This window comes from Drosophila virilis, chromosome 2 (genome assembly GCF_030788295.1).
Source record: "Drosophila virilis strain 15010-1051.87 chromosome 2, Dvir_AGI_RSII-ME, whole genome shotgun sequence".
NCBI lineage: Eukaryota > Metazoa > Arthropoda > Insecta > Diptera > Drosophilidae > Drosophila > Drosophila virilis.
This window is the reverse complement of record NC_091544.1, coordinates 4,261,273-4,275,731: the sequence shown is the minus strand read 5'-3', so window position 1 is coordinate 4,275,731 and position 14,459 is coordinate 4,261,273. Positions and strand designations below refer to the sequence as shown.

The 14,459-nt window shown below is 38.7% G+C and overlaps 1 protein-coding gene across 1 annotated transcript in view; it reads right to left on the bottom strand.

Moving 5' to 3' along the window:
* The window catches only part of LOC6629584 (probable cytochrome P450 28a5), a 58,590-nt gene extending 51,000 nt beyond the window's left edge, over window positions 1-7,590 (bottom strand). The window contains exon 1 of the mRNA XM_070207188.1: window positions 7,487-7,590. Within this exon, the coding sequence (XP_070063289.1) occupies window positions 7,487-7,518 (32 nt within the window). The 5' untranslated portion in view covers window positions 7,519-7,590. The remainder of the gene's footprint in view (window positions 1-7,486) is intronic.
* Window positions 7,591-14,459: the final 6,869 nt, after the last annotated feature.

Below are 14,459 nucleotides of genomic sequence, written 5' to 3'. Positions count from 1 at the left end.
AACTGCAGCAGGTGTAGCGACATCGAATGAATCTAGTCTGAAGAAGTAGCTGTGAGTAATGAATATTTAATACGCAACGTTGCCAAAGTCCTGCTCCACTCATTTGCTGTAACCACCAGGATTTAGGTTGCTGCCGCTGCTGCTGCTTCTGCTTCTCCAGTTGAAAATTGGTTTTAAATTGATTTAGCATAAGCGCTTTTCTTTGCAAAATCCAGCGACAGAGAACAAAGAGAAAAAAGAAGATGAACAGGCAGACAAACCGCAGCGTAAACTCTGTGCAGCTCTCGTAAGCTGCTTGCCCCTCATTACACTGCATCCTCCTTCCCCCTTCCATTTAACTGTCTCTTACCGCATTTTATTTCTGGGTCCTGCTCTCTAATCTGTATGCACATCAGCAAATTAGAACAAATCGTTTTGGCATTGCAGTTGATTTGACGTCTAAGCAATGCGCGCTGCCACTTCAATTGCATCGGTCTGGCAGCCCCGCTAAGTATGCAACAATTTATATGCAGCACTCTGCATGTTTATTACAGCTGCGTGCGCTGCGCTCTATCTTGTAAAACGTGTCGCTGCTTAATTGCAGCCACCGGGACATCGGTCGCCAGCAATTAGAAGACAACGACAACGCCATCAACAACAACGAGAATAAAACCAACAACGACATCGACAACGACAACGACAACGACAACGACAACGCGGACAAAGGCAGTTCCGGGCACGATAGAGTGGGGGAAAAGATATCAGTCGACCACATGACACTTACCAGTTGACAACGCGCACATAAAGACACTCGCACACCTGTCCATCTGTCCCGCTCTTTGTCAGCCTGCTGTTCCTCTTCTTTTGCTTTTATTTCATTGCTCGAAATTGCTTTTGCCGCAGTGTCAACTATTGTTAATGCCATTCTAACTGCCACAACTGTACCGATTCTTTCTATACCCTTTTAGGGCATTTACGTGAGGCCATTAGATATATTATATTTGTAGATTTATTGATCATATTAATAACTATATATATATATATATATATTTTCAGATGATTATGTACGACAGTCTCTCTCTCAATCCCACTCTCTTAATCAAACTTATATATATTATATTTTATATCATATAGCTCTTACTATAAAAACTTCATTTGGGACTTCATTATAGGGCGTTTATTGTTTTTAATAGCCTGAGCGCATTCAAAATAGGTAACACGTATTTTGTGCAAGTGTAGGTTACAGATATCTTAGTTAGCATCAAAAGACGATCAACTTTTTAGCCATGTCCATCTGCCTGTCCATCTGTCCATATGTATAAATATATCCCTCTCAGATCCTTTAAAAGTTAGAGACTTTTTAAATTTTGGAGTATAAAGATAACTTTCTCTATTTCCACGCCAACAATAGTAACTTATATCGAAAGTCCCTGTTTTGGACGTGCATATAATGTTTTAAGAGCTAAAGTCACCATATTGGCCATAAGGCTGATTGTTTGGTATATGCAGATTAAGTTTATTTTATTTTTGGAAAGCTGCCAAGATCGAATATCAAGAAACACACAATCTATTAACAAAAATATCGACAAGACACGCGGTTGTTAGCGCCAAGTGCACAAATTGTCTATTAGCTCGTCTACACTTGCATTCATTTGTATGAAGCGATGGCAAGTTGTTCCATGAGTTGAGGAAGGCACGACTTAAAGCATGCAAAGCGATTTTTAATTAAGTAGTTGTTTCCTAGCTGTAGACTTTTACCCAAATTCGCAAAGTGTATATTCCTTTTTGTCTAAAGTCTGGTTATTGTCCAAGAGTAATAAGAACTCTCATATATTATGACAATGCAATTTTCTTGGTTAGATTTAAAAGGCGTATAACAGGCCCTTCTATGGCATGCGCTGTTCAGGCTTGTTTCGCATCATTGATAGCTTTCCCCGGCCTTATTGCTTGTGTTTTTGGCACTAAAAGTTCAGGGTATCTGCTCGTCGGGCACTCCCGAATTTGGCACTTTTATGTGCTATTTTTAGTTTTGTTGTTGCCCCTGCTGCTGCTGCTGTTGAGCGCTCGTCATTAAAACTTTAACAGTTTTATGGTGGCAATGGCATTCCGACATTTTATCCTTTGCTTCGCTTATATTTCCATGCGGCCTGCCTGCCTGTCCTATGTGTGTGTGTGTGTGTGTGTGTGTGTGTGTGTGTGTTGAGTGCACGTGTGTGCCTAGGTGTCTGCTGAATGCCCAAAAACGAGCACGTGGAATTATCATAGAAAACACGAAAGGCAACTTAAAATGAATTTTTAGTCTCTCAGCTTTCACATGTATTGTATTTTTTTTTTGTTTTTGTTTTTTTTCAGCTCTATTGTTCTGACGGCATGTGACAAATTAAAATACTAAAAACAATTTACCAAAAATACTAAATGCATGAGAACCTGAAGAGCGTCAGCTGTCGTGAGCTTCTGAGCATATGAGAACTTTTCATTTCGAATAACTTTTTGCTTTTTATTATTGCAGCGCTCTTTTAAATAAGATCTTCATTTGATTCATTGTATTTATCAAGTCGTAGAAAAATTATGCTTTTCAACTTTTCCTAAATGTTTTGTATAAGCCGTAAATTATTGTTTATGCATAAAAAATTTAGAGATTACAAATTTATTATAGCTTAAGTCAGTTTAAATTTAAAACTTAAATTAGGTAGATTATGCCTATCCTGTTTCATATTTTGAGACTAGAAAATGGGATTGTGGGGTAAAATGAATGTGAGAATATGTATCTAAAAGGCAGAAGGAAGCACGTTCAACCCTATGACGTGTTATATTTTTAGTTAGCGTCAAAGACCGACTCGATCTCAGAACATATAAGGACAACTGAAAATCGTGTACGTCGTCCTAGTTCCCGTGCGACCCATAATTTTCCCCGTTTCCATGAAATCGTTTGAATTCGATATTGAAATTCGCTATTTTGAGCATGAGATCAATTGTATTTTATTTTTGAATCCCCAAATTTGTAAGTAGCCCTTTTGGGAAACAATATTGCCTTGTCCTTTTATATTTTTAGACATGTCATATTTGTGTCCTAATAATTTCATAAAAATCGAAATACAGAGTCCAATTTTCATGGTGTGAGGTTTATGGAAGAAAAAGTAATTGTAATCTGAGACGAAGAGCTTTAGGCCTGGGTTTCTTGAAATGCAATAAGTCCAGGCTATCGTTCATAGAATGATAAAGAGCAGTACAAAAAAGACCATCCTAAAGACCTTCTAGGTTGTTTTCGCGCTCATGACTTATATGAACGTAGCATGCATGCAATTACCCTTATTTTTACCCTTATTGCAAGCAAAATGGAGTTTTTCCGTTAAAGTGCGTTTTCTAAAATGTTGCTGATTAATTTAAAACCCACTTATATCATTTTTATGCCCATTAGAAATTTTTTGTTAGCAATTAATTATAAATGAGCGGCTTGCGTGCATTTTCAACTTTGCCATCTTGTGAACTTTTTTCTTCTTGGAATTTTCTTATAATCGAATTACTTTTATAACCACAGCACTGGCAGCAGAAGACAAGAGCCACCAGAGCCAGCGATACCACCGACACCACTAAGCCGCTTACAGTTAACAGACGAAAGAAGTTTGGCTCAGCGCTTTGCTCAGTGTAAGTGTGTGGGTGGCAGTGGGTGAGTGTGTGACATCTGCCCTCGGTAGTCATGCCGTATACGTAACATTTTGTTTCTTTTATACATTTTTTATATGTGCTGGCAGCGGCATATGAAGTGGTTGGGCTTTAGACCGAAATCCGCTTAATGCGCGTATAAAAAATGGCAGCGCCGACGAATGTCGAGTGCGAGGCAAAGTCCCAAACTTGATAAAATGTAAAATTATCGCACATTCATTGTTATTGTTTTTTCGCTTGGGTATTTTTTCTTTCTTTCTTAGTAGATGCTTGCGACGAGTGGCATCAGCGCAGGCTTTGGGTTAAGTAAGCCAACTCAAACACGCAGCTAAACACACGAAATCAAACTTGAAGAATTACGTTGATTTGCCTTAAAGTATGCGACACAAAATGGCAGGGTCTCGCAGCCACCACCAAGTACCAGGAACACTCCACTCGCAAAGGCAAAAGTGCGTCAGTGAAAATTTTGCAGCACACGCAATGCATGAAAAAGGAATATCTACGAATGGTGAGGAAATGGGACCTCTTTAATGCCTCCCAGTAACATTTTATTTTATTTTATTTTATTTTGTTTCATTTTCTTTTTATTTTTATGTGCTGCGCCAAATAAGAATGTTCTAGCCCGAAGTTCTTGACATTATAATACTCTGTACCCATGATAATAACTAGAAATAAGTTTAACTATACTTAAATTGGTTGACTCGAATTTTAATTTACAGATTAAATTCGCCTGGGTTATCTTTGCAAAAATGTTATATATACAATTTAACTAGGATATATGTATGTGGAAATCGTTTTAGGTGCGACAGTTTTCACAGGAAATAGCTCGATGAACGAGGTCTCATACTGTCAATGTGGTTGGAGATGCCGTCCACTGAATTTCACAGGGAATTAACACAAAACATCGAAATTCATGAGCATTTTGCTTTTATTTTCTTTTTTTTTGCGTTGAATTGCGATTTTCTTTGACGTTGTCTTTGCCTTGTATTGGCTACACTAAATCACTTTAAAAATTAGCATAATCCGGTGGGTAAATAAAAATAAGTGAAGCTCGGTGACGTGCCGAATTCAGCACTGAATGGGCCATAAGCTCCAAGATGCTTTCTCGGTCAATCGAAATGGCATTCGCAAAAGAAGCTTGCAAATTACAATGCAGCGAGAAGAAAAGGAGAGTCGAATGAGAATAAGGGCGTGATTGGGCGTGTCAACTTCCCGCAGAACTTGGGAGAGTTTCGCCTAGTGCAGCTTATAGAGTATATGGAAGAATTTAGGTACAAGCCGAATCTCTTCTTTCAATTAAGTAGGGTAAAATTACATTTCATTTGTTCATATATTGTAAATCGGAGCAATGTCGGATTGTGAAGAATAATCGAAATTTAAATTTACTTTGCTCACTTTTACGCATACATAAATTTGTCCGTTTGTCAATTGCCTTTTTCATTTTTGTTTTCAACCCGGCGTATGCGTGATTTTTTGCGTTTTACATCTTTTATAGCGCGGAAAACCCTTTTGCTTGAATTCGTTACACTCGAGTTATGCAAATCGCGCACTGAAGCGTCAGTTGAATGCGTATTGATCAATTAGGCAGAAGTTGTTTATGTATTCAAAAAGATTTGTTTGTATTGAGCAACAACAACAGCTCTACTTAAAAAATTCTGTTGTCCTATATAAGGCTTAACGATTTGTTGAGAACGTTTATTCCATAAAGTTTAGTTCTTAGTATTTTGTTTTTAATTTAAATCTTTAACCGAACGCTACAGTGGCATATAGCACAATAGCACTGACAAAAACTCAACAAAAAAGCGTCATAAATATGCTTGCAGCCAGGTAGTCAGGTGTAGGGGGGCGAGCAATCAACAAGATAGATGAGTGCATATAGAAATCGAGCAGAGGCTGGCCTTCTCTTGGCATTCACAGGTAAAAACATAAATGTGTCCAACGTGTGTTGCTGTCTGTTGTGGGATTACATTTTGGATGCGGGAAGGAGCAGAGCTCTGGCTTGTCTGCTGATTGATGATAAGTTGCCGGCAAGCCATGTAAATAATGCAACAAACTATAAACCAGAACTACGATTTCTCCATGAAAATGGTAAATTAAGACGACGACCGAGCACAAAACGAAAATACAGACACAACACCGACAATATGCATTTATATATATATACATATATATATATATGTTACATGGGCAACATGCATAAGAGGGTGGCTGGGTTTTGTGTTCGGATGAGCTTATGGGTCAAATGCGCAAAATGGCATGAGCAACAATTGCAACCATTTAACATTTGCTTCAGCGAATGGGGATTTCTTTGAAAACACAATTTAATATGTTCACCTTTTCAATTTATGCTCAAATGCTTCCGAGCTCTTTACGTCTGTTACGCTTTATGAATCTGTAGCTTTGGTATAATTATTTAAAGTGTGATTAAATGCTTTGAAAAACGTTCATTCTGAATGTTACATTGGGAAGACATCTCTGTCCGACTTGTTCAGCTAAGTATTAATGCAAACTTGTCTCTTAATTTGTATCTTCTTAGAACAGCCAGCAGTTTGGCAACATAAAGCTTAAAGTAACAATCTTTGAGTGTTGAGTTTTTGTTTCAATATCGTTTTAAATAGAGATTTTTTCTCGTAATAAAAGTTTTTAGGTTTGCGGAGGTATCAACTGAAGAGCTAAAGAAAATAAAGGACTATTTTCTAAGTTCTTGTCTTTTTCACTGGGGCAAATAAATTCTAAGCTGCCGAAATATGGCACTCCGAGCTGGATACAGGATATTTTCTAGTCACGCATACTTGTTAAATGCGGGATTTGAAGTTCTTTTTTTTTGAGAATTTGCAAGTCATAAATGGCAACAAACCGAAACGAGTTTAGGTTCCAGTGGCAAATATAACTAGTTTCCATTTTTAACTTGAACCTTCATTTAATTATATTGCAGATTTCATTTCAATTTCTTGCTGTTCGCCATGCTCGCATTGGAGCCACACTTTAGCACGTACCCAAAAACACACACAAAAGAAACTCAATTAAAATTGAATAAATTTCCATGCTGCTGGGAATAATTACGAATTTCAATTCAATTGCCGCAGGATGCAAAAAGCAAAGGCAACACCCAACAATAAAGCCCACAGCCAGCCACGAAGCCAGCAATCGGAGCAAAGAAAACTTTTTGCCAAACCAACTGACGCAGGTTTCCTCTGCATCAGCAACAGACGAGTGCTCCGAGTAGCAACAACCATTGACAAGCCAAATGCCGCAAAGGCATTAAGACTTACCGGCTCACCGACTCACCGGCTCACCGACTCATTGACACACCCGCTGACCGACTGACTCAGAGGTCTCGGAGCTCTGTTTATTTGCAAACTTGTTCGCTTCTCAATGAACAAATCAATTTCAAAGCCTGAGTAAATTAATAAAATAATAAAAACAATACATGCAGAAGTTAAATCAACAAGGAATCATACTCAGCTTAGCGCATCTACTTATCTAGTTTCCTTTTTTTTTTCATTAAAAATAATTTGTTCAGCATATGAGAAAGTAAAGTTTACTAAGTAAGATTTATGTTATATATGCTTATTTATAAATGATATCATATCAAGAATAATTTCTCTAATTCGCAATAAATGATCGAAAATTCTAAATAAAAAAAATTTTACTTACAAAAATCTAGTCCTTGCATTCAAAACTCATTTATGAATCATGCTCTAACTCAACATTAGCCACAGCAAATTAAAAAGTACGCTGTACATAACTAAGCGCAGAGCAAATAAAAGCATAAACCGAAAATAAACTAATTATTTATTATTATTTTGATGTAGGAAAGTTTAGAAAAGCAATTGTCGCTTACCTTAGTAGAAGTCCATAAAAATGCAATATCATTTTTTCCTTTAACCAACAGAGTTTGTTAGCAAAGTACCATATTGTTTGACATTAAAATTTGTAATATTATTTAATTGTGACAACGTCTGTAAGATAAATATAAGTATACATAAGAGTGTTTGAATGGGAGATATTGAACTTACATCTATCAACAGAAGGCCTAAGCCATCAAATACGCTTCATTTATCTATTTTATTGGTAAAGGCACAATTTAGGCTTATTTTAAATAAAAAAAAGGCACAATTTAGGCTCATTTTAAATAAAAAAGAAAAAAAATAATAAATTAGAGAAAAAATTGTTTTCTCCAATAACGTATGTGTTCCTCAACAGATCTTAATGAAATTGCCTGCAGTAGGTCTTATTGTGCTATTAAATATTCGGTAATTCGATAAAAGGAAGTCAGCATTCACTTAAGTAGTGGATTTTTCAATTGGAATCATATTATGAATATACAAAGTGGGTAAAGAGATTCTTGCCTGTGGCAAACAGCTTCACAAGACCTTATTTTTACACATTTTCAATGGGTTCAGGGTATAAAAAATAATCTGTTAGCAGTCCTTGGTCGACGTACGCACAGTAGATGTCAGCGTTTTCATATACCCACACAAATGTTGCGTATGTGTATTAACATACACACACAGTTTAAATTGAATAACATTTATTATAATAGTGCTTGGACATGTGGAAATATTTTTTATAGCCTCTGGCACCAATTTATAATTTAACTGCGCTTCGGGGTTCTGTCAGGCCCTGTCATTTATCAATCCCGAAGAGCGAGCCCTAAAAAACAGAAAAGTGCATTTATTTCACATTCAGTGTGTGCACAATTAAAAATATGATTTTGCTGCAATACATTTTTTTACAACTGAATGGGGCAGAATCGTTTTGGACTTCCAAAAGTGCATGATAAATGCATTGCACAGCGGCGAACAATACAACAAAAATAAAGAGAAATACAAATTGCGCCCGCAAGTAAAAGTCACAAAATTGTTGCCGAAACATAAACAAAATCCAAAGCTGCTGCAAGGCCGAAGGAACGCGAGCCAAACTGACAAATTGGAAAATATGGCAAGGTAGTATAGAAAAACTATATGCAGCATTCCCACCGATCTGGGGCGAGCCATGCGTGGCTCTGCAAGGAGGTTCGTGGAGCTGCGACTGGGAGTGGGAGGTTAGAGATGCTTCGTCTCTGCTCTTCTCCACTCTTATGGCGCATAAAAGTTTATCAACTAAGTAAAATAATGTTGGGCGTAAAGTTTGCAACCACAGTGCCCGCAGACGCAGCAGCCAGAATCGAGGGACAGCAGCACAACAATAAAAACCAAATGTTGCGACAATTCAGGTTGCTGCATGGGAGCAGGCAAAGCAACAGCTCCGCCAAACGCTGAATAAGACCGACGACAAGGGGAATTGCAAAATGGGGAATGGGGAGACGTGTTTGCGGCTGAATGTGAGGGGAATTTAAAAGGATGCCAACCGGGAAGCACGTTTTGCATAATGATGAATGAGGAAGACGCGTCGACGTCGACGATGCCGTCTGTGATGTGTGCTGCGTTCTGTTGTGTTGGCTGAAGTCGCGTTCCTTTTGCACTTTACGCCTGCCCTCGACTCTCTCCGTGCAACCACACGCTGTGTTGATTTGTTTATGCGCTTGCAGTTGGCGCAACGGTGGCACAAAAAATGATAGCACACTTTTGAGCGCTGCAACTTGACAGGCTAACGGCGTCGCCCGGAGACGCAATTGGAAACAAATTATGCTCAAAGCACAACACAACTGTCAAAGTGACATTTGGGGTGTACGGGGGGGGCATTACGGTTGAGTACACCTTTGGGTCTCGACAACATCTCGTTGCTTTATGTGATGTCTCCATTACCCAGTTGCCGTGTGAAGTGTCTGATAAGGTCAGCTATAATGTCAGAGTGCAAGGGAGCAACAAGCTGGCAATTCTGAATAGTAAGTCAAGTTCAGGTAGGTCAGTTGGGAATAATTAACAGTTGCTCATCATCATAAATCGATTTCTGATTTATGTACTTATGGCAATTAGAGATTGTAAGCTTCTAATCTTACTAGCATTATATATTATCTCCCTAATATAGATACTTAATTAGAATCACAGTATATATGTTCAGTTATTTGATTAAATGTATATAAATTTGTTATTTAATACATTTTTTAAACAATATCGTTTAAGCAATTTGTTGATATCCATTTTGTTTGAAGTCATATATTTTTATTCGATTTGGTTGAACTGAGCAAAGGCCGATAGCCAAAAGCAAATATGCCGACCTCTGTACGCAGTTATCCTTTCATTTTCCGTGCAGACAATCGTTTTATTGTGTCTTTTATTTTATCACATTATTATTTTATATTGACATTCCAGTCACGAAACAGCTTTGACATGAACGATACCTCCATATCTCCTGAGCTTGTCAAGGTTATATAGCTCTTTCTCTCTCGCTTTGAGAGACCTCGCCCACTAGATCGAATGCTCTATACTTTGATCTAGCTAACAAGCAATATGCATCCCTTCAAAACATGAAAAACAGTTCATTTTCTCCACATCTGCAATCAAATAGCGAAAGTAAAAAACCCTTCCATTTTGCGGATATGTAAAAATAGTAAAGCACGTAATTGCTGAGTTTGATTGAAAAATCTTGGAAAACAGAATATTTCGATAGCTTCATAACGGACAGATCAGTTCGCATAGAAACAGACAACTGAACATGGCTGATGTGGATTATTTTTCTCCTTCTATGCGCTACATATTTTAAGACAAAATTAATATACCCTCTAGAAGAGTATAAAAACATATTTGCTAGTTACAAAAATCATATAAAGGTTACGCATAGCTAACACTCATACAAATTGGGTTTATTAAATTCAAACGATTAACAAGTCGCATATATATGTTTAGAAATTCCTTTAATATAAAACGAGTTGAAGTGCTCTAGTTGAAAATGCTCGACTTGAAGATACCTTGTACACAGCAACGAGCTACCGTTAACTAAATTTAAACAAAATGCATGTATTAAATGCTGTTTAAAGAATAGCTGAACAATTTAAAGACAAACTTCGTTATTTCTATTAAGATATTGTCATTTAATATATGTGATATATCTTGCAACATCGAAGTTTATTGTAGTTGAGACTGCTTTTCAAAACATTATGCATTTTGGCAACAGCTATGTAAATGTTGGCATATCCATATATTGCGCATAGAATGTTGCTCATTTTGGAGAATGTTGCTTTTGAAGCGAGTCGTTTGGCAGTTTTGAGATAAAAAAAAAAAAAAAAAGGAGTGGCCATATATTTGCATCTAATTGGCAGGCAGCTAGCAGAAAAAGTTGAGTTTTTCTTTTGCCATGCAAAACGCTGCCAGGCAGAAAAGAGCCAGGGTTAGCCGTGAATGTAGGGAGCCAGGACCCCATTGCAGGCCATCAATGGCCATCGAACCATCGTGCGCAGCTTTGACGACAAGTTTACGTCCACCCACTTCTAGTTACTCCTGCTTTCCTGCTTTCGTGCAGCTAATATGCAAATACCCTACAGCTTTTACTTTACTTTAGCTCTGTTTTCTTTTGCTCCATTCGGTCTATTCGCTCGCCCAGCGGCGCCCATCGCATCTCGTTCCATGCTTTTGTTTTGCTTCCGCTCCGCCATGTTTTCTACCCTTGTTGTTTCTCTTTTTATTTCCGCTGCGACGTCGAGCTTATTATGCATTGCACATTTCACATTTTTGCGTAAAGCCCAGAAGGGTGGACGGGCAGGGTAGGGTGGCTAAAGCGTCAGACGGAAAGAAGAAACTAACCAAAAAAACGTCAGCGTCGCACACCGCAAAAATCGTAATGAAATTTTTATTATACGACAAAGTAAAATATTTTTATCAGCATTTCTCGCTTGTTGCTTTTCAGTCACGCAAAAATTCTTTTGCATGCTCGGGCTGGGGGATTGAGATTTAGCCTGGCATTGGGATTGGGCTTGGGGTTGGAGTTGGACCTGGTGGGGGCCTGCAGTTGACATTAGTATTGGGTCAAGTCTGGCAATTGGCTGTTGAAGAATCTGGTAAAACTGTCAACTTAATCCAAACATGGCGAAACTTTATCATACTGAGTTTGACTTTTGATCCTGGCTGCGGTCATATGGCCTGTTGGCTTTATATTTATTTAAGCTAATTTTGGTTTTAAACTAAACAGCGCATTTACGAACTGAAACACGTCGAGCCCCCTCTTGACTGTGACACAAATTGCAAGGCAAAGTTTTTCCACTGCACTTTGACTTCAGCTTCGGCTTTGGCCGGGTGTCAGCTTGCTCGGCTCGTGGCCAGCAAAGTTTCCTGGTGCCTTAAGCAAATATTTAGACTGCTTAATTTGCTGACAATGTCTGCGACGTTTTGTATAACGAGCACCCTTCAAGTTGCCGGGCATACTTATTAGATGGCCGCAGCATTGTGGTACAATACTGTCAGCTATCAAAGAATAGTTGCAGTTCATTTTTCTAATGTTTTTTGAAGGCCTGTGCTCGAGCACTTGAGGTGCTTTGTTTTTAAGTGTTATGAAGGTCATAACTATTCGAACTTTAATTATTTTTTTCATCGTAGCTTAAATCTCAACGTCTGCTTGGGAGTTTCAAAGTAAAAATCTGCAATAATTTCAGACAAGCTTAAGGTGGGCCAGAGGCCATTTTTTTCGTTCCATTTCCATTGAAAACAGCTTAGGCATACATCTGTGCATGCGATTTTCTTGGTAAATTTAAACAATTTTAGTTTTTTTTTCCTCCCAGCTTTTGCAGCTTCTTTTACTTCGCTTACAGACGTTTTCAGGTTGCCTTGGGCGTTTTCTTTTCCTTTCAACGGTTTATTCAGTATTAAAATTGGTCTGTCAGGCGAAAACCTGTGGCAACAAGCGCAGATAGTTCTTGGATATTTGCTATCAACATATTTAAATGAATTTACATGAGTTTTAAAACAAATTTTTGGCTAAATTTAAAATCAAAATAGTTAAATTCGAGTAAACTTTAGAGTCCAGCTGTGTGAAGTTTGAACAGCCGTTTGAAAGAACAAAACACATTCGAGTATATAATTTAGCATGAGATTGGGTTGCATTGTTTGACTTTTCTGGTGGCAGCTGAGTGCGAGTCCAAAATCTGTTGAGACATTTTTTTTCCCGAGTCTGGTCAAGAGGAAATGGCATGTCTGCTGTTGCTGTCATTTTTGTTTCTTTTTTGCGGAAACTAGTTCCAATCGCTTTATGGCAACATTTCGCAAGAGTAATTTTCGTTTTCCAATTTCAATTTATTTTTAATAAAACCAGCAAGAATGTTTCAGAAACATGCGCTCACTTAATAAATGGTTTCAGGCCGATCCCAAAGTCGGCAATGGGAACTGCAGCTCTCCTATTGCGTAAATTATGTTGAGCCATTCTATGCTAAGTCGGAGCTGTCAGATGCGAGCTGCACTAGGCCAGCTGTAGTAAGCCAGCAGATGTAGCTATTGTCACGCCCGAACTGTTGCTCAGTTGCAGCGCAGGGCTTGTGTAAGGGATGTGCGGCTACGTGCTGTATATCGCAAGGGTGAAACATGCCCACCCACTCACTCAGAAGACTCTTATTGGGGGTGCAGCCCCAAGCAAATACTACCCCAAAGTTTAACCCTTCCGGTGTTAAGGTATACAATTGTATACAGATTTAAATATCTATGTATCTATGGGGAACCGCTTTGTCAGCATTTTGTTTATTGAATTATTATAGAGCTTTCAGCTTTTCAGTTTTTAACGTTGTATTTAATATTGATTATAATTTGATTGGTCGAATATTCTTTTAAGTGTTTAGAAGACGAATATTACAATAATTATGATTTTCTTTCTTTTTTGAAAATAATCATATCATAGCCTTACAATTTGAAGAAGCATAAGTTGAAAAATTTAGTTGTATGTCTCGAAGGGACACTTTTTAATCGTATGCGATCTTTAAAGAATCTTCAGTACTAGGCAATATTATATTACTTGTGTGTCTGGCACAGTTTAAAGAGCACGATTTAAACGAAAACATATCAGTTTGAAGGCTGTCTTGCATTTTGAAGCCTGCCATGAGATTCCTTGTTGGAATGGATCAAATCATTATATATTCGACTGGTATATGCCGAAGGGGTTAAGCCCTGTCACAGCAAATTGACAAAATTTCGCAAATAACAACTGTCTCCCTAGACTGACAGGGGTATATATAGAGAGAGATATGGAGAGCTAGTCAGGAACTGAGACTTGGGCAGAGGCACAGACAGCAGTTTCGCCGGTTGATGAAGTGCTCGGCGTGGATTGCTGAACTCGTATATACCATATCTCAGTGCTCAGAGCTTTGTTCCAGTTGTAGCTGCGTCACAACAAATCAGTTTAACATTTGCATGCATTGCATTTTCAATTGGGATGGGAATGGGCATGGAGATGGGGGTCAGGGGCTGACACTGGGTGTAGGTTTTCGTGCAGTGGGCCCAGCTGACACAGTCGAACTGCAGTCGAGCTGTCGTGCGGCCTACGCAGCCATTGCGATGCTTGTCTAAGCTGCAGTTGGCGGCATGTTAACTTAGTTGGCTGAGAGAGTGAGAGTGAGAGAGAGATAGAGAGTGGGATATGATTTATGTGGAAGCCAGGCCCAAAGCAGGCGCCTCTCGGCATAAACTTTTGCTGACTGTTGTCAGCTGGCAAACAATGGCAAAGCCACAACTTGGCCAGGCGAGAAGGCTGCGGCCCAAGCGGCATGTACCTGCTCCACCATCAGCAACAGCAGCAGCAGTAGCCAGCACCCTCTGGCGGTTGGCTGGGTGGTGCAGAGGCTGCTGGGTGGTGGGATCGTTGTACTGGCTGGGAAACCTGCGCTTGGCTGCATCGCCGCCAAAGCAGCTAGCAAAAAATGAGCACGGAGCCAACTTTATGCATAAATATTTGCATGC